Source organism: Rhinoderma darwinii, chromosome 6 (genome assembly GCF_050947455.1).
Source record: "Rhinoderma darwinii isolate aRhiDar2 chromosome 6, aRhiDar2.hap1, whole genome shotgun sequence".
Taxonomy (NCBI): domain Eukaryota; kingdom Metazoa; phylum Chordata; class Amphibia; order Anura; family Rhinodermatidae; genus Rhinoderma; species Rhinoderma darwinii.
In genome coordinates this window covers 13,858,812-13,884,871 of record NC_134692.1, presented here as the reverse complement: position 1 = coordinate 13,884,871, position 26,060 = coordinate 13,858,812, and the positions used below count along the sequence as shown (strand labels likewise).

Sequence of the window (26,060 nt, the reverse complement as noted above, 5' to 3'; positions counted from 1 at the left end):
GTCTAGACTGGATTCAATTGTAGCAATTCTCAGCCGTAACAGGTTGGCAGAGGATTTCAGCCTATGGATGTAAACAAGAATATTTTCACTCACTGACAGCAAGCAGAAAACTAATAGGGTGAAGTATTCAAACAAAGTATATTAGAAAGTTGCAGAACATTTCATTATATGATAATTAAACTCTATTTACATAAAGATGGAGGCCCCTTTAGTGGAAATATTTGCGGAGTGTGGCGGACCTACAATGGTCCAGGGCTCTCGGCTCCCCATCTACTTTATCTTCTAGATTATAAGTGGGGGATGGTTACTCTGCGGACAGTGCGGTGACATCATTCCTGCGCCCGCTGTTCTATTCCACGTCTGCATTGCTGAAGATATTAACGTCCAGTTTCTATCTAGGCCGCAGTTGGATCAGTGTTTATTTCAGCGTATAAAACGCTGGTGCATTATGAGCTCACTTGAATGGGACTGAGGCTGCAGTACCAGGCACAGCCAGAACCAAATGTACAGCGCTGATCCCGGATAGACGATGAAGGGGATGCGGTGCGCCAGTATTGCGGCCCCTTCATGCAGCTGATCAGTGGGGGTGCCTGGAGTTGGATCCCCACCGATCCGATATTGATCTTTAGGTTACACGAACACGTTGCGGAATTTGATGCGGAAAATCCACATTAAAAAAAATGTGCATCGTGTGTATGTGGCCTAAAGGGATTTTCCCGTGACTTTTATATTAATGCCCTTTCCTTAGACTATCAATATCACCCCAGCAGCACGCTGAAGGGGCCCTGACGGTGAATGCCGCAGCCTCTTCGTAGTTTACCAGGCAGAGCGCCGTACACATCCGTAGCAGCTGTGCTTGCTTGGCATTGCAGTTCCGGTCCTATTCAAGTCTACGGGAACGGGCTGTAGAGAACTGCAATGCTAGGTACAGCCGCTATAGATGGGTACGGCGCAGTGGCCCCTTCAGTCAGCTGATCAGTAGAGGTGTTGGCAGTCCAATCAGATATTGATGACCATCCTAAGGAGATGCCATCAACTTTACAGTCCCAAAAACCCTTAAACGTTATACAACATTTCATGACCAATCGTAGGGATGAAGTTTATATATACAATGTACAATGGGAAGTTAAACATTTGCCTCCTTCATCCGTTGAGCTTCTTCTGGAAGGGCACACATTAATTTGTAGTTGCTGCGGCACATTTATAATACAGGTCATTGTGCACACACTTTTATAGGCAAAAATGGCGCAGTTTACACATGAAAAATGTAGTAGACACGTATGCATGGTTGGCGCAAGTACCAACCTTTAGGAAACTATTGTACAATACACAACTGGTATGACCTAGCGCCAGGGAGGGCAGAAATGGATTAAATCTATTAGAGAGGAGATGCACGTACCTTCCAGAAATTGTCGACTTTCCCGTAGACGAGTGATTGGTTCTGGCGTTTGATGTCATTCATGTGTCTGATGTCGCTGGCGTTAAGATGCTGCTCAACCACGAACCCCAGGAAGCTGTTATCCGGTGTGTGAGCTGTACCCCGGGGAATAGAAGAGACACCGCACAGTGAAGATCAGCTGCAACGTTTATTCTGCTCTATGGGGAATCTCACAGCAAAACTTAAAAAATTTCATTAGTCTTTATACAATATCTCGAGCGCAGCAACAAACCTACAGAAACAGGGGTGAGGGAAGGAAGAGAGAAATCTATCTCTCGCTCGCTCATAGCCATCTCTCGCTCGCTCATAGCCATCTCTCGCTCGCTCATATCCATCTCTCGCTCGCTAGTGGTGTCAAAATCTAAAGGCCTGCTAGATAGAATCTCGCCAGGTAGCACTGCACCACTACATGCTTCCAGAAGGTGGCAGTGCATAGGTACAAGTGGTGTTGCATTGTGTGTCGGATGCCTGTGTCAGATGGCAGTGCCGGCTGGATGGGGCAACAGCCATATACTGTCTATCAGGAGGTTAGGAAACATTATTTTTACAAAGTTTCCTGTTGTGGATGGACTAGCAATGGAGGGAAGGAAGTTAGAGAAAACGGATCCCTCCAAGCACCCTGTAACAGTAGTCACAGCAGTGCTCTCCCTTAACAATAAGCACATCAGTGTACTTGTTCCTCCCAGTAGTCACAGCATGGTCGTCCCCTGTAGTCACAGCATGGTCGTCGTCCCCTGCAGTCACAGTATGGTCGGTCTCCACCCCCCCCAATAGTCACAGCATGGTCGGTCTCCCCCCCCCTCCCCAATGTAACAGCATGGTCGGTCCCCCCCCCCAATAGTCACAGCATAGTCGCCCCCCCCGGTAGCCACAGCAGTCGCGCCCCCCCCCTAGTAGTCACAGTAGTGCCACCATTTCCTCAACTGCCATGTACTTTACTAGTAATCACAGCAGTGTTCCCAATCCTTACCCTCCAGTAGTCACAGCAGTATCTTTAGCCTGAAGGACTCCATAATGAATTTCAATAGGAAAACTTTTTTAGCAAGATTTCCCCCTTTCAGCGTATGAGTTTGATGACCGATAAGACGCCCTCTAACTACACCTATTCTGTGCACAACTTTCCCAACATCTGTTGTGCATAAAACGACACAATAAATATTAAGGATCGGGAACTCTTGGTGGTTGTAGTTATTTTAGATTTGTGTGTTTGTGAAGGTCAAAAGAAGAAGCGGAAATAAAAATCTTTTCTCGCTTTTATGATTAAATGAAAGAAAATTCTTTCAATTGTCAGTTGGTATTAATTTCAGGCTGTCGGCGCTCCAGGCAGGTTCTCGTGACCTCAGGAGGACCGGGAATATAAATTTCAAGGGTAAATTGTACTTTAACAAGTTTTCAGAAAAATGAAATCGCTGGACAGAGCTTATGAGTCTCGGCTGGAGAGCGCCGCGGAATATTAATATGTTTCGGCGTCTACCTGTCCATATCAGTTAGGGAAAAAAAAAATCTGACAGCTGATCATTTCCCAAAGTACAAACGTATGAAATGAGTTGTTTTTTTTTTGCCTTTGCAAATATAGATCAGATTTGCAAAGGGCAAAAACAAAAATGTCTAAGTTGTCAGATTCCTAAGAGCGACAGAAGCGAAGGGGCCAGTTTCCCACATCCTTGTTTGCCAACATTGCCGTTCCTCTGTAGAGGAGTCTCCTACACTGGTACTTGCCACCTTCTAGCAAAGAGGAAAGGACCTAACCAGAGCGGGGTCGCCATCTCTCCGTGGGCCTCATACCAGCCTCTATGGCACGCACGTCCTGGACGACAACGGTAGTCAATAACGAGGCTTGTGCAAATAATATATGGACCATTTCCATATACAGCGTTCAGCCAGAACATTAAAACCATCTGCCTAATATTGTGCAGTCGCCTTCATGCCACCAAATCAGCTCTGACCCATCGAGGCCTGGGCTCCATTATCCTGCGGACAGGGGGCACTGCAATTAGGGAATACTACGGTCATGAAGCGGGCACTTGTCTGTAGCAATGTTTAGGTAGGTGGTACGTGTCACATCCACATGAACGTCAGGACCCCAGTAGTCCCTAAAGAACATTGTCCAGACCATCACACTGCCCCTGCCGGCTTGTCTTCTTCCCATAATGCATCCTGGTGCCATCTATTCCCCAGGTCAGCGATGCACACGGACATGATGTAAAAGAAAACGTGATTCATCAGACCAGCTGCCTTCTTCCATTACTCCATGGTCCAGTTCGGATGCTCACAAGCCCATTGTAACCCCACAGGACCGGGAAACACCCCACAGGACCGGGAAACACCCCACAGGGAGATTATCTGACCCAGTTGTCTAGACATCACAATTTGGCCCTTTGGTCAGAGTCACTTAGGTCCTTACACATGTCCATTTTTCCATCACCTCAACTTAAAGAACGGACTGTTCACTTGCTGCCTCATATAACCCTCCCTGACAGGCGCCATTGTGTCAGGATAACCGATGTGATTCACTTCACCCGTCAGTAGTTTTAATATCATGGCCGAACAGTGTAAACGATCAAGTTATGTCACAGATTGGAGGAGAACTGTGTAATAGATAAGGGAGTTTTGCGGAATTGTTACCACAAGAGTGAAGGGAGATGTGGAGAAACCATTTGTGGCGGCCTGTAATTTGCTTATGAAGACTGCCACAAAACAGTCTGTAGTCTGTTGAGGCAGCAACAAGGAAACCGCGTGCATCTCGCTGCAGAAACCGCTCATAAAAGGGAATTATAAAACTGCATACAAAGAAGCCTTGGGGTACACTTCTCAATCATCTACTTTTTAGAAAAATCTGATTAATAATGCAGGATCATGTAGGGAAAGACTTGGGGGGGGGGGGGGGGGGGGTGTTGCTGCTAAACTATTTTCCTCTTCTCAGTTGTGAGCTCGGGGACAGTCTAATTTGAGTTAAACTGGTTGCTATGGATACATTGCCTAACAACCACAGGCATATTGGGATTGTTAGACAATTTATCTCCTGGCAACCAGTTTGTACCGATGACTTAGGTCATCACCTGAATTAACGTTAATCAGAGGGTACGGAAAGGAAAAGGAGACCTGACCGTACACAACCTACACTTTTATCCATCTCTTACGACACTATTGGTGGGCGTCCGCTCCTCCCCCGCAATGAATTTTATATTATACATACAAGATCCTTGTAAAGATCCAGCAAATCGGGATTATTTTTATATCAGATTTATATTTCGTATTCCTTACATCAGACCCAATTCAACTTCTTGCAGATTATATGTAATCAGTCGGGATTCTAATGCTTTATATATTTTAGTGGTGAGACAAAGTGTCCCATTGCTGACAAATTGTCTGATGGCTGCAGCTTCGGCGTCTAGATAAACCTATAATCCCAAAAAGATGAGCCGCGGGGATCAATAAGCAATTTGTATTCACTTAGCTGATGTCACCGCCAATTGAAATAGACAGTACTTCGTTGAAATTAATGTATCAAAGACTGTAAAGAATCAGGACTGCTCCCCAAGGATTAGGGCGTTTGTATCAAATAACAAACGAGTTCTCCAGAGGAGTCTGTTACCTGCTTAAATTAGAATCCTGGCCACACTTGCGGAAAAATACTACATTCAAATATCAGTGTGTACGGCTTTAACTCTTAAAGAAGCTCCACACCTAAATTTCATTAATATCAAAACTTGAGGTATGACGCAGTCTGATGAAAAAAAAAAAAAAGTATGGCTCGAGTCCTGCCAAGTCTCCATGACCCTTCTTTGCTATCAATTCAGAGTTAATTCAACCTTGAGCTGAAGATCAGTGACAGACTGGTTACTATGGATACACTGACAATATTATACAAAAGACTGTAGTTGTTGTTAGGCAGGTATCCTTAGCAACCAGTCTGTCTCTGATCTTCAGATCAATGTTGAACTAAGGATACACTGACCATATTATATAAGAGACACTAGTTGTTAGGCAGGTTTCCTTAGCAACCAGACTGTCACAAAGTTCAGCAGGCTGAATAGGCTACCTTTACCAGTGTCCTCAATGCCAAACAGCAGAGGCACTATATCGCCCTGCCTGCTTTATTAATGAGATTTTTACTATATCGCCCTGCCTGCTTTATTAATGAGATTTTTACTATATCACCCTGCCTGCTTTATTAATGAGATTTTTACTATATCGCCCTGCCTGCTTTATTAATCAGATATTTACTACATCGCCCTGCCTGCTTTATTAATCAGATTTTTACTACATCGCCCTGCCTGCTTTATTAATCAGATTTTTACTATATCGCTCTGCCTGCTTTATTAATCAGATATTTACTACATCGCCCTGCCTGCTTTATTAATCAGATATTTACTACATCGCTCTGCCTGCTTTATTAATCAGATATTTACTAGATCGCCCTGCCTGCTTTATTAATGAGATTTTTACTATATCGCTCTGCCTGCTTTATTAATCAGATTTTTACTACATCGCTCTGCCTGCTTTATTAATCAGATTTTTACTATATCGCCCTGCCTGCTTTATTATCCAGATTTTTACTATATCGCCCTGCCTGCTTTATTATCCAGATTTTTACTACATCGCCCTGCCTGCTTTATTAATCAGATTTTTACTACATCGCTCTGCCTGCTTTATTAATCAGATATTTACTAGATCGCCCTGCCTGCTTTATTAATGAGATTTTTACTATATCGCTCTGCCTGCTTTATTAATCAGATTTTTACTATATCGCCCTGCCTGCTTTATTAATCAGATTTTTACTATATCGCCCTGCCTGCTTTATTAATCAGATTTTTACTACATCGCTCTGCCTGCTTTATTAATCAGATATTTACTACATCGCTCTGCCTGCTTTATTAATCAGATATTTACTACATCGCTCTGCCTGCTTTATTAATCAGATTTTTACTATATCGCCCTGCCTGCTTTATTAATCAGATTTTTACTATATCGCTCTGCCTGCTTTATTAATCAGATTTTTACTATATCGCTCTGCCTGCTTTATTAATCAGATTTTTACTACATCGCTCTGCCTGCTTTATTAATCAGATATTTACTACATCGCTCTGCCTGCTTTATTAATCAGATTTTTACTACATCGCTCTGCCTGCTTTATTAATGAGATTTTTACTATATCGCTCTGCCTGCTTTATTAATCAGATTTTTACTATATCGCCCTGCCTGCTTTATTAATGAGATTTTTACTATATCGCTCTGCCTGCTTTATTAATCAGATATTTACTACATCGCCCTGCCTGCTTTATTAATCAGATATTTACTACATCGCTCTGCCTGCTTTATTAATCAGATATTTACTACATCGCTCTGCCTGCTTTATTAATCAGATATTTACTACATCGCTCTGCCTGCTTTATTAATCAGATATTTACTACATCGCCCTGCCTGCTTTATTAATCAGATTTTTACTACATCGCTCTGCCTGCTTTATTAATCAGATTTTTACTACATCGCTCTGCCTGCTTTATTAATGAGATTTTTACTATATCGCTCTGCCTGCTTTATTAATCAGATTTTTACTACATCGCCCTGCCTGCTTTATTAATGAGATTTTTACTACATCGCTCTGCCTGCTTTATTAATCAGATATTTACTACATCGCCCTGCCTGCTTTATTAATCAGATTTTTACTACATCGCTCTGCCTGCTTTATTAATGAGATTTTTACTATATCACCCTGCCTGCTTTATTAATCAGATATTTACTACATCACCCTGCCTGCTTTATTAATGAGATTTTTACTACATCGCTCTGCCTGCTTTATTAATGAGATTTTTACTACATCGCTCTGCCTGCTTTATTAATCAGATTTTTACTACATCGCCCTGCCTGCTTTATTAATGAGATTTTTACTACATCGCTCTGCCTGCTTTATTAATCAGATATTTACTACATCGCCCTGCCTGCTTTATTAATGAGATTTTTACTACATCGCTCTGCCTGCTTTATTAATCAGATATTTACTACATCGCCCTGCCTGCTTTATTAATCAGATTTTTACTACATCGCTCTGCCTGCTTTATTAATGAGATTTTTACTATATCGCTCTGCCTGCTTTATTAATCAGATTTTTTCTAATACATTTCAGGTGCATGTTATTAAATCACTAACAAATAATGGAAAAAAAAAAACAAGGAAACTTACGGAACATGGTATAAAACTGTTGAGGGTTCAGATTCCACTTTCCCCAAGGAGTTTTGTGTCCTTTGGACTGAGCATAGTGAGCGTGATTAAATTCTGGTTCTGTCCCAAAAGAGTCCAGAACTCGTAGCATACACCTAAATAATACAAATGAAAAAAAAAAAAAGTTTTTTTGTACAGGTGCTTTTTAATTATACACAATCTCTGATCAGTAGCACGTCAGGTCATTCGCGAACACTATTTTAGTGCTAAAAAAATGGCACACCCGGTGTGTTTAATGCAATTTATGCCATCCATTCTCCATTGGGACCCGTGTTACATTCTCCTTTTTTCAATACACTAGAACCTGATGAAACCAATATGTTCTACGATGTCCCCTATGGAGGACAGAGCCAGAATACTAGTGAATTAAATGAAGTTCTGTGCTGGTATCACGTGCCGGATTATCAAATCCTGGATTACAGGAATTATGTACATTCATTATTTTAATCCAGCATATCCTAAACGGTAGTTTATGACAGTCCAGCACTGGTTTTTAGTAGAGATCTTGAATTTTAAAAGGCCGAACCAAAAGACTGAGCATAGAGAATCAATTCGGAGACTCCACTCGGTATTAGCAATTTTATTTTACTTTATCCTTTATCCAAATTTTCTTTGAGCAGTAATCCTGAAAATGTGATAATCCAACACCGTCAGAGCCTATTCATGCTGGATTAAAGGAATATATAAAAATCTCTTTAATCTGGCATTTTTTGGACCAGATACAGGTAGGTGTCGGATTATCAGATATACTGAATTAAAGAACATAAGTAAGAGCTGTTCGTCTCTATGTGGGATAGATTGCACAACAGAGGCCGAAATTACCAAATTCTGATACCCCGTTTAGATTTAAGTGTGAACGAGGCCTTTGGTATTATAAATTATTGCAATGTTATAGACTTTTTATGAGCCACATCAGCAAGCCGGGGATGGATATAGCTCATGACTGGGAAGACAGAGCTGTCAAACTACAACTACTGCAGAAGAGGCTGTCAGTGCCGGCACCGGATCAATGGGGAAGTCACTTGTTGAGAAGGATCTGGGTGTACTTGTAAATCATAAACTAAATAACAGCATGCAGTGTCAATCAGCTGCTTCAAAGGCCAGCAAGATATTGTCGTGTATTAAAAGAGGCATGGACTCGCGGGACAGGGATGTAATATTACCACTTTACAAAGCATTAGTGAGGCCTCATCTAGAATATGCAGTTCAGTTCTGGGCTCCAGTTCATAGAAAGGATGCCCTGGAGTTGGAAAAAATACAAAGAAGAGCAACGAAGCTAATTAGGGGCATGGAGAATCTACGTTATGAGGAAAGATTAAAAGAACTAAACCTATTTAGCCTTGAGAAAAGACGACTAAGGGGGGACATGATTAACTTATATAAATATATGAATGGCGCATACAAAAAATATGGTGAAATCCTGTTCCTTGTAAAACCCCCTCAAAAAACAAGGGGGCGCTCCCTCCGTCTGGAGAAAAAAAGGTTCAACCTGCAGAGGCGACAAGCCTTCTTTACTGTGAGAACTGTGAATCTATGGAATAGCCGACCGCAGGAGCCGTCACAGCAGGGACAGGAGATGGCTTTAAAAAAGGGTTAGATAATTTCCTAGAACAAAAAAATATTAACTGCTATGTGTAGAAATTTTTTACTCCCCTTTCCCATCCCTTGGTTGAACTTGATGGACATGTGTCTTTTTTCAACCGTACAAAATATGTAACTATGTAACTATGTAATGCTGACATCTCATCAGCCCAAGATTCACGCGGCATCAAAAAGTCTGCAGATTTAAAGGGGAATTACGCAAATCAAGCAGAATGATTGTACTCAGTCATACCAGAACCTACAACTTCCTCTTAATCTATGGCAAGAAAACCAGATCTTGCCAAATAGACGTGCATTGCAGAAGTGAAGACCAAGGATATCTCTGACTCAACTCACAACCCAATCCTGCAACATGGCCTGCGGCCTTAAAGGGAAACGTCACTTATGCACAACGTACTTAAAATGATTACACAACAAAATGTTAAATATATTTAGAAAAATCCAGAATTCGGCTAGTTGCCTTACTAGGAAGCAATGCATTATGGGAGCCCAGCAGAGAATGACACAGTTAGGGCTGGGTTCACATGGTGCGTTTATTTTTTTCTCCTTTTATTTACAAAATAGTGTTATATACAAATACATCATAAATATATATATATATCCCATTTAAGAAATTTACAAAATTTCTCGTGTAAATACATGTTCCTCCCATTTTTTTGTTTTTGTTTTGCACCCTCCTCAAAAACCCCATTGAAATCAATGGGAGACGGAAAAAAAAAGTGACGCGAACGGCTGCAGCCTTTTTGGACGTGTTTTTTGGGAAAAATGCTTGCATTTTTTTCCTTAGCCTGTTGAAGAAAGTTAAAAAAAAAACATGCCGCAAATTTTTTTTTTTTAGAATAAACATGGTTTGAAACATGTACTGCACACGGACATGGCAGCAGTCATTGTATGACAGCAGACCATCAAGATCGAGAAGTAAAATAGTGGAGCCGATTACAGGAGTTGTAGAGGATTAGAAAAACATGGCCACTTTCTTCCAACTTTAGCGCCACACCTGTGCACAGGTAATGCAGCTCAGCTTCAATGGAGCGGAGCTGCATTACCACACACAACCTGTGGACAGAAGTGGCGCTGTTTTTCTAATCCTATACAACCCTCAAATGTTAAAATAATTAAAAAGAAATAAAATGGCCCTGAATGCGGACACCTTAATGCTTTTCAACAAGCACCAGATTAAACATTTCACTGGGGAAATTGGAACGGTGTTAGGTGAGAGAAAATAGCGCCTACATTTGCTGACAAGAATCTGGAAAATTCTGACCAGCATCCGCCTTCTATATGGACTCTTGGTTTTGGTTCTTAACATCGCTGCTTTCTTCCAAAAAGAGCGCCACACTTGTACGCAGGTTGTGTATGGTATTACAGCTCAGTTCCATGAAAGTAAATTGGGCCATCATGCAATACCAGACAGCCTGGAATGAAGGCTTCTAGTATCTTATGCCTCCAATCAGTTTCTGGGTCATCAAGAACATCTCAGGCTCAATACTTACTGATAATGAACCCAGGATGGACCAAGGGTCTTTTTGAACTGGGCAAGTCCCACGATATCGATGTATATAAGTTCCACCACTTTGTCTCCTTGGGTAGGACATCCAGATCGGTTCCCCACCACTTTCTTCATGATCCTAATGAATAAGAAAATGACTTACAATTATGTGGACACCCCGTATACATTCCCACTATAAGGACACGTAGTGGATGTTATTACTAGATCGCAACGCTCAGTTTTTGACCAAGTTCCGCTCTCGTCTTCCCTTTTTCCGGTGATTAAGAAGTTAAGTCGTTCTGAATTATGTTCTGGCCGTGGACCGCCAAGAATCCCTTCCAAAAAAACGACAGTCTACAGCGGATCATTGCAGAGTGATGGAGACATGGAGTGAATTTAGAGGAAGAATGAGAGTATATATATATATCTGTGGCCAATCACTTAACCTCTTGTGTAGGTCGGGCACAGGAGGACCACAGGCGTTTAGACAGGGACATCATTACACGGTGTACAGACCGGAGACGACGCTATAATGGCATATGAATGAGCTCTGTCTGGTAAATGATCTATAAATCATAACGGAGGGGAGGAGAAGCTGCGGAGAGAATACAGAGACAACTTATAGGGTTTCCCCAGAGACATTTATGACATATCCACAGGATATGTCATAAAATGTCAGATAGATGCAAGTCCCACCTCTGGGACCATCACCTTTCTCTGGAAAGGGGTCCCCTAATCCCTGTTCTACCGCTGTTGTGGCCGAAGCGTGGGATTACCGACCATGAATTACGGATCAGCATAATTCACTGACCTACGCTGTTTCCGTAAGCCCCATAGAACTGAATGATAGTTACGAAAACATTGTAGCTCGCGTGCTACGCTGCCTCCGTAACGGCTATTCCATACTATGGGAGTTACGGAAACAGTGTAGCTCAGAGACCTATGCTGATCCATAATTCATAGTCGGTAATCACACGCTTCAGCCACAACAGCAGCAAAACGGGGTTTAGGTGGGACCCGCATCTGGCATTTATGGCATATCCTGCAGATATAGGTCACAAATGTCTCTGATGGGACGACCCCCCCCCCCCCATCAGGTACATTTATGGCACATCCACAGGATGTGTCATAAATGTCAGATACGGGTCCCACCTCTGGGACCAGCACCTATCTCTACAACTGGGCCCCCTAAACCCAGTTTTACCTTTCTCGGTTCCCACTGCCTCCGGGGCCACTTTAGTAACTTCCAACCATATAATCAGGAAAACCGTGTAGTTCGCTGAGCTACGCCGTTTCCGTAACTCCCATAGAAGTGAACGGTTGCAGAAGGAGCGTAGAACGGGGTTTTCGTAAATGCCATTCACCTCTACGGGAGTTACGAAAACAGCGCAGCTCAGCGAGCTACACGGTTTTCATCATTTCCGACCATGTAATCAGGAAGCGGCCCAGGAGGCAGCCGGCACCGAGAAAGGTAGAACGGGGTTTAGGGGACCCCGTTTTAGAGATGGATGCGGGTCGCAGAGGTGGCACCCACATCTATCTGACATTTATGGCATATCCTGTGGATATGCCATAAACGACTAATGGGTAAACCCCTTTAAAGGGACCGTCTCATGAAGAAAACCTCTGTCCATTTGCCCCATTGGGGTAGAATTGAAGTCATTTTCCCTCTGTAAGAGTAGCTCCCATTTTGGAGGACTCAAAACGTCCCTGTATGAACTGGACGGCCATTCATATAAATGAACACCAGGTAATACTACATTGGCCTCCCCCAGCAAAATTAATTCTGGAACAGTTACTCTGTTATTCCTCCTTGAAACGTATGAATAAATTGAGACAGGGAACGGTTAATAGCTAGCTGTTAAAGGGGCGTGTCCCTATATGGCTTCACACTCTCAGCACTGATTGGGCAATGTCAGATTGTATTGGGACACCCCCCCAAACTGGTAACACCCAGCTTTTAATTTCTTCAAAAATTTCTAGGAGGAATAACAGAGGAACGGTATAATATTGAGTTCTAAGAAAAGATGCTCCAGAATTGTTATATCATGGAGATTTACAAGTATTTACTAAAACAGACGTGTCGGGAGAAGGGACAGGTCTTCTTTAACACTTTTATTTCATATCTGCTAATCCAGAACCTATTCAGTCCCATTGTTGCCAGATTAAAGGAATTGTACCGTATCTTCTTCTATCAGTGGAATTACACAATTCTCATAGTTCTACAATACAGAAAATTTGCTATTAAACCCATAAGCTCCTTATAGACAATTAGGGCCTGAATTCCTGGATTCTGTCTCGCTCTCACATATAAGACGTTACGAGAAGCGGCTACAGACTCGGTCGGTTTAGCACTGAAGTCGGTTTTAGCATTGAAAAGTAATCTTCTTACTCCTTCAGCTCAGCTATTGAGGCTGAAATCCTGACATCATGGCCCAATAAGTAAAGAGACGTAATTAAGTCACTCCACTGGACTAATTCACCGAGCGGCCCTCCGCTAAACGCATTTTCAGCTATCTTGAATCCCGATTCCTTTGTCAGCAGCCCCAGATGAACGAGGATCTGGAGAATAAGAAGAAAAAAAAAAAAAAGAAAATGTACAATCCACTCATCCAGTAACACACGCCGTAAAGGAAGACAAAAAACATACACTAACGTTTATTTTATATCTAAATGGGTGCAAAAATGTATATATATATATAAAAATTGACAAGTTTGTTTTTTTTCCTCTGATACAGAACTCCAAATCCACTGCTTCCCACAGTTCTTTGCTAAATTTCTGCCACCACTAGGGGGAGCTGAGGAGCTCCCCAAAGCCAATATCATTAGATGAATCGGTAAGCTCCGCCCAGCAGTACACATCACTCAGCCTTCCACAGACCTTAGCAGTAGATGAAAGAGTAATACAAGTGTCAGTCTTTACTGTCATTTTAGCATTCTACTCATGAAATAAGAGAATAAGAGAGCTACAGGTCCTAATCACACTGGAGTATATTTGGAAACTCTGGATCTGAATGTTCCATGCATTGTAGCACAATATAAAAAAAAAAGAAACAAGTTAAATGGCACTGTCCAGGATTAGAAAAAACATGGCTGCTTTTTTCTATAAACAGTAGCGAACCCGTCAATGAGTTGTGTCTGGTATTGTAGCTCCGCTCCATTAATGTGAATAGGGCTGAGCTGCAATACCACACACAACCTGTAGAAAAGTGTGGCACTGTTTATGGAAGAAAGCAGCCATGTTCTTCTAATCTTGTACAACTCTTAAATAAAAATCTTAAGAGATTTCTCAGTGCTTTATAAGAACAAGTGACTTTTCCCTCCATAGAGTAATATGAAAGACGCTGCCAGTGCAGTCAGTGAATGGAAACATTAATTTACATACTAAATCCCTGTGCAGTGAGCTCCCTCTAGTGGCGGCTGCTGGCAGAAAGAATTTTATATGCTAATTCTATGGTTGTTTGAAGGGAAGGAGATTTTGAGCTCTATTATAAAAACCGGAGCGCCGTCCCTTCTAAGGCCTTGATCACACGGCTCAAAAAAACTAAAAAGGGCTTTGCAAAAACGCTAGCGTGTTTTTTTGTTTGTTTTCAAGTAAAGGCGTTTTTGACGAGTTTTCGGCACGTAATTAGGACTCGCATTGACTATGGGAATTAGGCGCGTTTTTGGCACATTTTACACGCCAAGAATGGACCTGACGCTTTTTTTTTTTAAACACACGAGCGTTAAAAAAAACGCGTCATACGTACTACAATGCGTTTTCCCAGTGATGTCAATGGGAAGCTTAAAGCATGCGTTTTTTGGGCGCGTAACACACGGTAAAAACTAGTGGAATACACACCGTGTGAACAAGGCCTAAAGATAAGCTAAGAAAGTAAACAGCGCAGGAAATAGGGGGCAGTGGCGGCACGGTTTATAGAGGCAGTTCAGCTGCCATTAGGGGATATAGACCGTAGTGGGTGGAGTGACAGCAATTTATTTTTTTTTGGTGGTGAGGCGAGTCTCATTTCCCCCTTAAAAATTATTAGTAGGCGAGGAGGAAACACTTCAAGATTATTCCCAGATAAGAATGAAAATAAGACGTAATATAAAAAGGAGCAAAAAGAGGAGCTCTATGATCTGTGGCGGAGGTGCCCTTTAAGACAGATGTTCAATAAAATTCTGAAGCGCCATTTATTCCCTATAATTACATTGAAGTTGGACTTGAATGGAAAGTCATTTCACAGACCAAAGATCAGACAATCACAATACGAGACCGGTAAACTGTGACGCTTATCTCGCGTCGAGTAATGATATAAAGAGTAAAAAAATAAAATATTCTTGGTTTTGGAGAGCAGTGAATTGGAACGTGGACTGTGGCTTTTTGTAATTATAACATGCGACTATACTTGGGACAGTGCAAAATCTGATAAGAGGCCAATAAAAAATGGCCGCCTTAAAGAGGCTCTGTCACCAGATTTTGCAACCCCTATCTCCTATTGCAGCAGATAGGCGCTGCAATGTAGATAAGAGCAACGTTTTGTTTTTTTAAAAACGAGCATTTTTGGCCAAGTTATGACCATTTTTATATTTATGCAAATGAGGCTTTCTAAAGTACAACTGGGCGTGTTTACAGTAAAAGTACAAGTGGGCGTGTATTGTGTGCGTACATCGGGGCGTGTTTACTTCTTTTACTAGCTGGGCGTTGTGTATAGAAGTATCATCCACTTCTCTTCAGAACGCCCAGCTTCTGGCAGTGCAGACACACAGCGTGTTCTCGAGAGATCACGCTGTGACGGTCACTCACAGGTCCTGCATCGTGTCGGACGAGCAAGGACACATCGGCACCAGAGGCTACAGTTGATTCTGCAGCAGCATCGGCATTTGCAGGTAAGTCGATGTAGCTACTTACCTGCAAACGCCGATGCTGCTGCAGAATCAAATGTAGCCTCTGGTGCCGATGTGTCCTCGCTCGTCCGACACGATGCAGGACCTGGGGCAGGAAGTGACGTCACAGCGTGATCTCTCGAGAACACGCTGTGTCTGCACTGCCAGAAGCTGGGTGGTAACGAAGAGAAGTGGATGATGCTGATTCGTCAGCATCATACACTCCCATTCCTAACGCCCAGCTAGTAAAATAAGTAAACACGCCCCGATGTAACGAACACAATACACGCCCAGTTGTACTTAACGTTAAACACGCCCAGTTGTACTCTAGAAAGCCTCATTTGCATAAATATAAAAATGGTCATAACTTGGCCAAAAATGCTCGTTTTTAAAAAAACAAAGCGTTACTGTTATCTACATTGCAGCGCCGATCTGCTGCAATAGCAGATAGGGGTTGCAAAATCTGGTGACAGAGCCTCTTTAAATCAAACTCTGTACAAAGCAGTTATGATAAATGTAATATATTTATAGATAGTAGATTTGTGGGTGCAGTTGGTGTTATGATCCTTTAATTAAAGGGGCCCCCCTCCCCCATCGAGAGAGGAGATTTGCTCGTCACATTTGGTCTTTTTTTTTTCTAGGGGTGAGAAAATTGAGCAGTTGCATCTCTCATCACCCCCTGTGCCAAATCGGATCATTGATCGACTGGCTCGAATATTTACCGGTATGGGGATTGTAGAGAGATTTTTGGTCTCTTCCAGTTAGGGGATTATGTGAAGATCTCCGCACGCCATTAACTTTTATGCGTCTCAGACTCTACTCGGGTCAGAATTTTAGCCACAAACCTGAATTTTTATGCAGGTTATCCGAATAGTTGTGCTTTGATGCAAAGTTGCATGAAGGCGCCCATGAGTATAAAGTGCTAAGGGGCATTTTTCAAAACGTACCTGGTGTTTATGGTCACAAAGTAAATGGTTATGGGGTATAATACTCATTCCTTTTACAATTTAGGTTTTATTGGCGCAGGTCAAAAGTATGAAAATTGTCCCAAAACCTCTGGCAGTGAAAGGGTCAAATAAAAAGTTTCCATATAATCCCAGTCCAAAAAAAAGCAGAGGACTGCCGAAGCGAGCAAGAACAAGCAAATGAACGGTTATCCAAGGAGTTGTAGTTCGGACCAGGCGACGGTCGCCCCACACGATTATACATTTAACAAAGCCAAACAAGTTATTAAACCTGAGTAAATACCGATAACTTTCTGCGGTGTTGGCTTTATGACCGCGGCAATAGATTTACATAGCAACTGTCCGCAATAGGAAAGGATTTGCAAGAGTAAAAATCGGAATGTTTGCGATTAATGGAAATATAAAAAAAAGGGAGCGTGGATATCCTGGCATCAGGACGCCATTGTTCTAGACAAATAAAGGGACCCATGGCAGCATACACTGCAACCTGCCCAAATATAGGGCATCACAAGTCAGGAGCCTGACCCGTTTAAAAAAAAAATAATTAGTTAAAGATGGCGGCTTTCAATAGGGTGGAGAGATGGCGTAGCGCATATCATAGGTACACTTATTAGTCTAAGGGCACGTTCACACAGCACTAAAAAACGTGTCAAATACGCTAGAGTTTCTTGTGAAGTGTTATTTAAAATAGAGGTCGTTTGACGCGTTTTTCACATTTTTTATGTGCGCTTTTTGGTGCGCAATTAGGACTCCCATTGACTATGTGAACATTTGGCGCGGTTTCAGTGCATTTTATGCGTCAAAGAATTGACCGTACGCTTCCTTTATACGTGACCAGTTTTTAAATACGCTTGCATAAAAAAACACGTATGTACTAACTGCGCGCTTTCCCATTGATTTGAATGGGAAGCGTAATCACGTGTTTTTTTTTACGCGTATTTAGATGCATAAAACGTCCGTCGTGTGAACAGGGCCTAACAGTCAAGATGAGATGTTACTGACCCTAAGGCCTTATTCACACGAACGTGTTACACATCTGTTGAAACCGCCGACAAACAGACCCATATAATTCAACGTGGCTGTTAACACGGCTGTTGCTTTAACCCCTTAGTGACCAGCCCATTTTAGGCCCTAATGACCAAGCTATTTTATTCGTTTTCCTATAGTCGCATTCAAAGAGCTATAACGTTTTTATTTTTTCGTCTACATAGCTGTATGAGGACTTGTTTTTTGCGGGATTAGTTGTGCTTTTTAATAGCACCATTTTTGGGTACATATAATTTTTATATTAACTTTTATTAACCTTTTTGGGGGGGGATTATAAAAAAAAACTGAAATTCCGCCATTGTTCTATGCGTTTTTAAATTGACGCCGTTCACTGTGCGACGTAAATAACTTGTTACCTTTATTCTATGGGTCGGTACGATTACGGCGATACCGCATATGTGGAGGTTTTTTTATGTTTTACGACTTTTGCACAATAAAAACACTTTTGAACTAAAATTATTTGCTTTTGCATCATCGCTTTCCAAGAGCCGTAATGGTTTTATTTTTCCACCAATGTAGTGATTTTTTTAGCTTGTTTTTTGCGGGACTAGACGTAGTTTTGATTGGTACTGTTTTGGGGTGCATGGGACTTATTGATTCATTTTTATTATGACTTTTTTGGGGGGCAATGGAAAAAAATAGCAATTTCGCCATGGTTTTTTGCGTTTTTTTTTCACGGTGTTCACTTTGCGGTTTAAATTACATATTAACTTTATTAATGGAGTCATTACGGTCGCGGCGATACCACATATGTGTACTTTTTTTTTTTTTTTTTACACTTTTACTAAATAAAACCACTTTTTATGGGAAAAAATGGATTTATTTTTTTACTGTACTTTTTATTAATAATCTTTATTTCACTTTGATGACTTATTTTATTAGTCCCACTAGGGGACTTTACTGTGCGATATTCCGATCGCTGCTATAATGCTCTGGTATACTTCGTATACCAGAGCATTATTGCCTGTCAGTGTAAATCTGACAGGCAATCTGTTAGGACGTGCCTCCGGCGCGTCCTAACAGGCATATGTCCAGGGCAGACCTGGGGGCTTTTATCAAGCCCCCGGCTGCCATGACACCCCATCGGAGACCCGCGATTTCATTCGCGGGCCGCCGATGGGTGACAGAGGGAGCTCACTCCCTCTGTAAACAAAGTTAAATGCCGCGGTCGCTATTGACGGCGGCATTTAACGGGTTAAACGGCCGCGATCGAAGTAAACTTCGATCGCGGGCGTTGGAGCAGGAGCTCAGCTGTCATCAGACAGCAGAGCCCCGGCTCCTGCCTGCACGGGAGACCCGTGCAGGACTTAGACTAGGCTGACGTGAAAAGGCGTCAGCCTAGCCTAAAGCCCATTAGTGACCGACGTAAAAAGGCGTATTAGTGGTCACTAAGGGGTTAAAGGACCGTGTGAAGGGTCCATGAGAAAATAGGACAGGTCCTATTTTTTCATACATCCCTCTATAGACTCTAGTCTATGGGGGACTCTAGTCTATGGGGGATGCATGATATCGCATCCCGCAGTGAAGATCACGGATGCACCTTGGACGTGAAAAACTTCAGTTTTTAACATCCGAGAAGTGCAACACCCGTGTGGATCCGGTCTAAAGGGATGTCTTGCCTGACATCCCCATTTATAACGGCCCTTACAGATCTTTGGGTGGTTCACCCATTTCATTCACGGCGATAGATCCAGACCGCCGCTCACCTTTTTCCTTTTCCATTTCTCCAGATTTTGTTTTTCTTCCAGTGCTTTAATCGCCTCTATCCAGGTGTCATCCATCCGCTTTATTCTCAGCGTCATCCAGCGGAACTCCTCGTGTCTTGACATGAATCTGTAGAGTTCATCAAAATCTGTACGGATTTCAGCCTGAAAGCGAGAAAAAAAAAAAAATCATCATAATAATTTTTTTTTTTAAATATCACAGTACGAATCAGTCTCACGATATGATGGACATGTATGGGATCTGGCCCAGTTGGTCGGGCACTGGCACGGAGAGATGTCCACGCATGCATTGCAATTCATGGGAGTTGTGAAACGCGTGACTGTTTCCACAACGGCCATAACCTACAAAGGAGAGACAACACATGGGCGGCCTCCTCCACCGTGGCGTGAACGATGGCGCAGGGGACCCCGATGCTCCCAATAGTTGGGAGTACTAGACGTAGAACCCCCACTTATCAGACTTTTATGAGATACAGTTATACCATGAATGTCACAGATAGAAATGTCTCAAAGTTTTATTGCGGCCCTTGGGGGCGTTTTAATTTGACAATGTGGCCCATGAATCAAAAATTTTTTGCGCTTCCCTGATCTAGATTGATGCGCTTCGCCTCAGAATAACCTGCATGGACACGGATAGGAGCTCCACACAAATGACCCTATGATTAAAAGGTATACTGCAGGCAAAACTAATACTGTTTTACCGAATGCAGAGACAGAGGGGTGGAGCATGACACATGGCTCCTTTTTGAGTCAGTGTCATGCTCCGCCTCTGCACCAAGCAAAACAATGTATACATTTTGCATGGTGTTTTCCTTTAATTATCTGGCAGTCAGCCTGAGGTTTTAAAGTCACATGCACACGTATTTTGCAGGCTTGGAAACAAAAATTAAATCTATCCTGTGGAAGTAAAATAAAAGTCCTACAAATAACCATAATGGGAATTTCCATCTGATCACAATTTATGTGACGCTACCATGGTACCGGTATATTTCAGATCAGATCCGAACGTTCTCACCATTTAGGGCACATTCAGACTAGCGTTAATTTCGTCCGTGTGAAGTGCGTTAAAACAACGCACAGCACGCAGACCCATTGAATTCACTGGGGCTATTCACAAATGCGAGTGTCCGTTTCGCGAAACTCACTGCATGTCCTATATTGGTGCGTTTTACGCACCTAGTCGCCCAGTGCTGCCCGTGTTTCACGCATCAGTTACATTGGAAAACAATAGCGCTTGCGAGTGCGTAAAAAAACAAAAAACATGCCACTGATGCAAAACGCAACGCGCTTTTTTTTACGTAAATCGGATCAGATCCTTCGTTGAGGGGGTTTTACAGTGAGCAATTATCAGGCAGACGAACGCTCATTGGCGATAATTGACCTGTGGGAACAGGGCAGCGATCGGCAGATGAATGAGCTCGATCATCCGCTGATCGTATCGTTTTAAAAAAGTGAAATATTATCGATGTCGGCAGCACATGTGTAAACAGGGGAACGCACTGCCGACATGATGATAATGTATGGGGACGAGCGATCAGAGTAACAACTGCTCGTCCCCATACATAGCTCCGTGTGAAAGGAGCAAACGAGCGTCGATCGACAAGGTCTCGTTGATTGGCGCTCGCTGCACCGGCCAAAATCGTCCAGTGTAATAGGGGCTTTACATCAAAGCAATGAATACGGATAATAACCCCGTCCTGGCCGCATTCCCGGGGCTGTAATTTCTTATCTAAATACTTTAGTCCTAAGCAAACGCCATTAGGTCAATAATAAGAGTGACGAGCGGTTTTACCATGGTCCTTTTATCAGTTTCGTCTTTGTGGTTTACAGCTCTCCATAGCAGTCGAGGACACCAGTTTTCAACCTGAAATGAATGGAGGACAGATATCAGATGAACCCTAAACCTAGATCAACCTGGAGCTCGCTTCACCTGAACCCCCCGGTATAAAGTCCCAAAACATACAGAAGACTCCAGGAGAAGACATTACATTTATGGATGATCCCGTTATGAAGTTCCTTTAACGTAAGTAGAAGGTGCAGACAAAACCAGGAACCACACACGGCAGGGATGGTGCCAATGAAATGACCCTTTTAGGATTTAGGAAAGTTTATGACAAACAAGACTTCAATTATTTATTTGTACATCGGATTCCTGGACGGGACATTTCCACGCCCTATCAAAGAAAGAGCAGAGGACAGATCTGGTTTAGAAAGCAGGTACTCAATGTAGGGAACAGAACTCCAAAATGACTCCCGCCACCTAGAACAGGAGTCCTCTGCGTACGGCTCAATTCCTCTCCTCTTCACCACCTTTCCTTCTGTGTAGTAAAGAGAGACGGACTCGACAAATTTTTAGCACGACTATAGCAATTAGCCGTGGCGGCTGCCATTCACTTGTGGAAAATTTAGATCCTCATGTTCTACTATGAGAACTAATGCTAGGACTCTTAAAGGAGGGGGGTCAGGAGTCATAATTGGCAGGTGGGTATGGCTGGTTTCATTACTAGCTTTACCAACCTGTTATGTGAAGCCATACCTTGCCTAAAAAAAGAGAAAGACATTGGTGTGAGTTCATGTTGCCTAGTAACCACTTCACTTCCTGTCTGGGAGACCAACATTTCAGTACATGTCGCCACACAAACTAAAGTAGTCACCGAAGTTATTTTTCTTGTACAAGAGACTTTTTGCTACACAGGCTGGATTTAGGCTCCTTTCATTCAGGCAAGAAGGAGAATGACCAGGAATCTTTAGCTTCAAGATGGAAACATGAAAGACCAGGAGGAAAAAGTGCAGGAACAAGAAAGTTATGAGCTGTGTATTTAGAGTATTCAAGACGACGATGTGCCAAATGCAGACAGAAAAAAATTTAAAAAAATTATCTTGGTTAAATCCTATTTCAGGATTTTAATTTCGGTTTTATCTGATCTTTTTTCAACTGCGTTTTGTACTTCATGTTCTGACACCAGAGTCACGGCCCGTCTTTCAGGCTCTTCACCTTGTCCTTGGTGCCATCTGCGAGCAGCAGGGCAGGCAATCTGCTTCTTCTGTTCCCTCCAAACCCAGGCAGAAACCATACAGAAATCCTCACACCGAGCGGCGATCATATTGCTAAAGAAATGACTGTACAGACTTCTAATGAAAGAAGCTTCCGGAGAGAAGACGCTGCTGAGTGGATTTACTTCAAAATTCTCATCCCCTTTCCAGAGAAACCGATGACAAACAGACAGATTTGGTTCTTGGTTTAAAATATATAGTAACATTTCTTTAATCTGGAGATTATATATATATATATATATATATATATATATATAGTGCCCACCAAAAGTTGCAGAACACCCTCAAAAACCACCCCTTGGGGGCGATGGAGTGGGCCGGGGCAACAAAATCTTAAATATGGCATGGGGGGGGGGGGGGGGGATGGGTCGAGTGGACAGAGCGCGCTAATTCAGAGAGTAATTTTAATTTTTGTACATTTCTATTGTCCTATCATAAAATGCATTTGACCGAAATGATGACGAGAGGGTATGGTGAAGAAAAAAATAAGAACCTATCGAGAGTGATCCTTTCCGTTTTGGTCAAATGCATTTCATGCAAATGCAATGCGCTCTCTGAAATTCACAAGCGACCACCGAAATGGTAACATAAGATCACGTGTACACATCGTAGACCAGGTCCATTTGGTATCGCCGAGGCCGATCGGAATACATAATTTAAAAAGTCACCTTGATGGGACATTCCCAAGCTCACGCACACATTTAGGATTTTACCCACGCGACACATTTTGGGTTATGCCAACACCGGCGGTAGCCGATAACGAAGATGATAACTTTAAAAAGTTTTACAATTTTCCAATATATTTTCTGTATCGACTCCTCACGTTTTCAAGATCCCTGCTTGCTGTCAGTCAATAAGAACTTATTTATTTACAATAAAAGTCTGTCTTGGTCACATGATGGACACCGGTGCATGGCTCGTTACAAGACAGAGCTCAGATAACTGTACTGTAACGAGTCACATGACCAGAACAGACTTTTAGCCATTGAATAATAAAGGCTCCTATTAAATGACAGCAGGCAGAGATCTTGAAAACAGTGAAAAATTGATACACAAAAGTATATTAGAAAATGGTATAACTTTACAATAAAGATATTTACCCTAGTTGTCCTGGGAAGACACATGGACAACTTAAGAAGTCCTACAGTGCCAGGACTCCACAAAACAACACCCCATATCTCAGCTTCTTGGACCCCTGTGACATAAGGATATATATGGCCGACACAATCTCCACCCGCCAGTATTAAAAGAGGTTTTCCACTACCGGACAACTAATAACCTATCCACCGGATAGGTCAAAAGTACATGATATGTGGGGGTCCGACACCCAGACCCCGCATCGTTAAGCAGCTCCGGCTGCCTCTGGGCATCGGACATACATGCCGGAAGCAGTTTGCTCTGGCCACGGAATATCAGTCGAGCTGCAGTGCTGTATTCAAGGTAATAGGAGCGGACCTGCAGTTCTGCAGCACGGCCACTATGCCATGTACGGAGCAAACTGCTTCCGGCTCCGTACATCACATAATGGGCAATAACACCCGGTACCCGCAGGCCACCGGAGCGGCTGATCAGTGCGGGGTCTGGGTATCCGGTGGATAGGTCATCAGTTGTCCGGTAGTGGACAACCCCTATAACATGCTACTATTAAACGTTTTTAAAGTGCACTAGCGCCATATAACAATGTGTAAACCTGGTTGAAATATTTGCTTCATAAGGTTTGCTGTAAAGTGAAAATTAAGTTCAGAAAAAATGAAGATCGGATATGAAAAATGAAACTTTGCAAATAGTCTTGATTAAAAATATCCTAAGCAGACACGTGTCTCCATGGTAACAGACTACAAACAAACTCAGTGCTGACTGATCCTGAAGACATTTGGTAGATCAGCAAGAAGTGAGAGACCGATAGAAGGGAGTAGAACTATAGAATCAGACTACACATGGCTTGTTTGTAGTCTGTAACCATGGAAACACATAGGCCTGCAGAAGAGTTGTATATAAAAAGAAAAATATCAAGAGATTTTTAATCAAGACCATCAGCAAAGTGTCTTCATTTCGTTGCATTGAAGAAATAAATTCGTACATAAAACAAAAAAACAGAACAAAAACTGAAAAGTGTTTTAATATATCTTACTTCTATGCAGATATCATCGGTCCTAAAGCCTGAGGCTGCACTACTAAGGGATTCAAACATGTCCCCTTGTGATTTTTGACAGGTGCAGAGTTGTCATTGACACCTCGTTGGAGCCAAATCTCCTGAAAACACCCGACAGAAATCAGAAGGGAACATTTTTCCATTACAATCCCTCAGTAGTGCAGACTCAGGCTTTGGGCCTGTAAACTTCAACCGATTATATCTCAGCAAAGTAGTAAGATATTAAAACACATTTTTCAAATTTATGTGCTCTATATGACCTTTTATCATTTCCATCTGTAAGAAATCTAGGAGATCTATTACTGGCTTGCATCTTATCCAATGAGTATAGAAAAAATTGTAAACAATTTGATTGGTCGTCAGACCATTTTAATAGAGGTTTTCTGGGAATTCACATTAATTCACATTCTCTTTTCGGAAGGTTTAATAGAAACAATACATTTTTGTATATACTTACCCCACCGGTTCTTCGATGTCCCCTGCCACTTTGTGTTTGATGGTTGTAGGACAGCAGCCTCATATCACTGCCGGCCACGGTGACAATATTGTAAAAAGACCACAACACGGGTACAGAGACTAATTTGTATGGTAAATATATGGAAGTGTTTGTTACTTTTAATATAGACCATACATTTATTTTATTTATTTTTTAAATTCCCAGAAATCCTTTTAAGAGATGCCGCTAAATGCTGAAAACTGGACCCCCGATGCTTTACAGCCTATTGAAGGGTTACAGAAGAGACATAGATAGTGCCCTGTTCACACTCACCTCACTGAGGTAAATAAAAAACGAGCACGTGGAGCCGTCAACGCCGTAATTGGAGTAGCATACGTCAGAACGCCACATGTCCTTCATCCACTGTGGGAAGACAAAATAGGAAATTGCGTCAGTCCGTGACTCGGGAGGCATTATTGGCGTGGATGTATTTTTTTCCTACATTAGGCTATGTTCACACGGAGTATTTTGGGGGAGGAATATCTGCCTCAAAATTCCGTTTGGAACTTTGAGGCAGATTTTCCTCTCCCTGCACGCCGATTTTCGCGGCAATTATCGCGCCGTTTTTCGCCTGCGGCCATTGAGCGCCGCGGGCATAAAACAGCGAGAAATACGCTTTCTCCTGCCTCCCATTGAAGTCAATGGGAGGTCAGAGGCGGAAGCGCCCGAAGATAGGGCATGTCGCTTCTTTTTCCCGCGAGGCAGTTTTACTGCTCGCGGGAAAAAGACGCCGACGCCTCCCATTGAAATCAATGGGAGGCGTTCTCGGGCCGTTTCTGCCGAGTTTTGCGACGCGGTTTCCGCGTCAAAAAACTCGGCAAAATACCCCGTGTGAACATAGCCTTAGACCACTAAGTAAATACTTTCTTCATCCCAATTTTTGGGCAAGGATCATGCAAATTTGTATTATAGGGGGCGTATGTCTGGGGGCTTCGGGTGTTATTGGTCAGGGTTTAAATGTTCCATGATTTGGAATTTAAATTGTTAGGCCCCATGGACACGACC

At 42.5% G+C, this 26,060-nt stretch overlaps 1 protein-coding gene across 1 annotated transcript in view; it reads right to left on the bottom strand.

The window, feature by feature from the left end:
* The window catches only part of MGAT5 (alpha-1,6-mannosylglycoprotein 6-beta-N-acetylglucosaminyltransferase), an 87,398-nt gene that overhangs the window by 13,234 nt on the left and 48,104 nt on the right, over positions 1-26,060 (bottom strand). The window contains exons 5-11 of the mRNA XM_075829192.1: positions 25,329-25,418; positions 21,146-21,217; positions 19,336-19,497; positions 13,144-13,313; positions 10,756-10,890; positions 7,622-7,755; positions 1,400-1,533 (exon numbers count right to left, since the gene is read on the bottom strand). Of these exons, the coding sequence (XP_075685307.1) occupies positions 1,400-1,533; positions 7,622-7,755; positions 10,756-10,890; positions 13,144-13,313; positions 19,336-19,497; positions 21,146-21,217; positions 25,329-25,418 (897 nt within the window). The remainder of the gene's footprint in view (positions 1-1,399; positions 1,534-7,621; positions 7,756-10,755; positions 10,891-13,143; positions 13,314-19,335; positions 19,498-21,145; positions 21,218-25,328; positions 25,419-26,060) is intronic.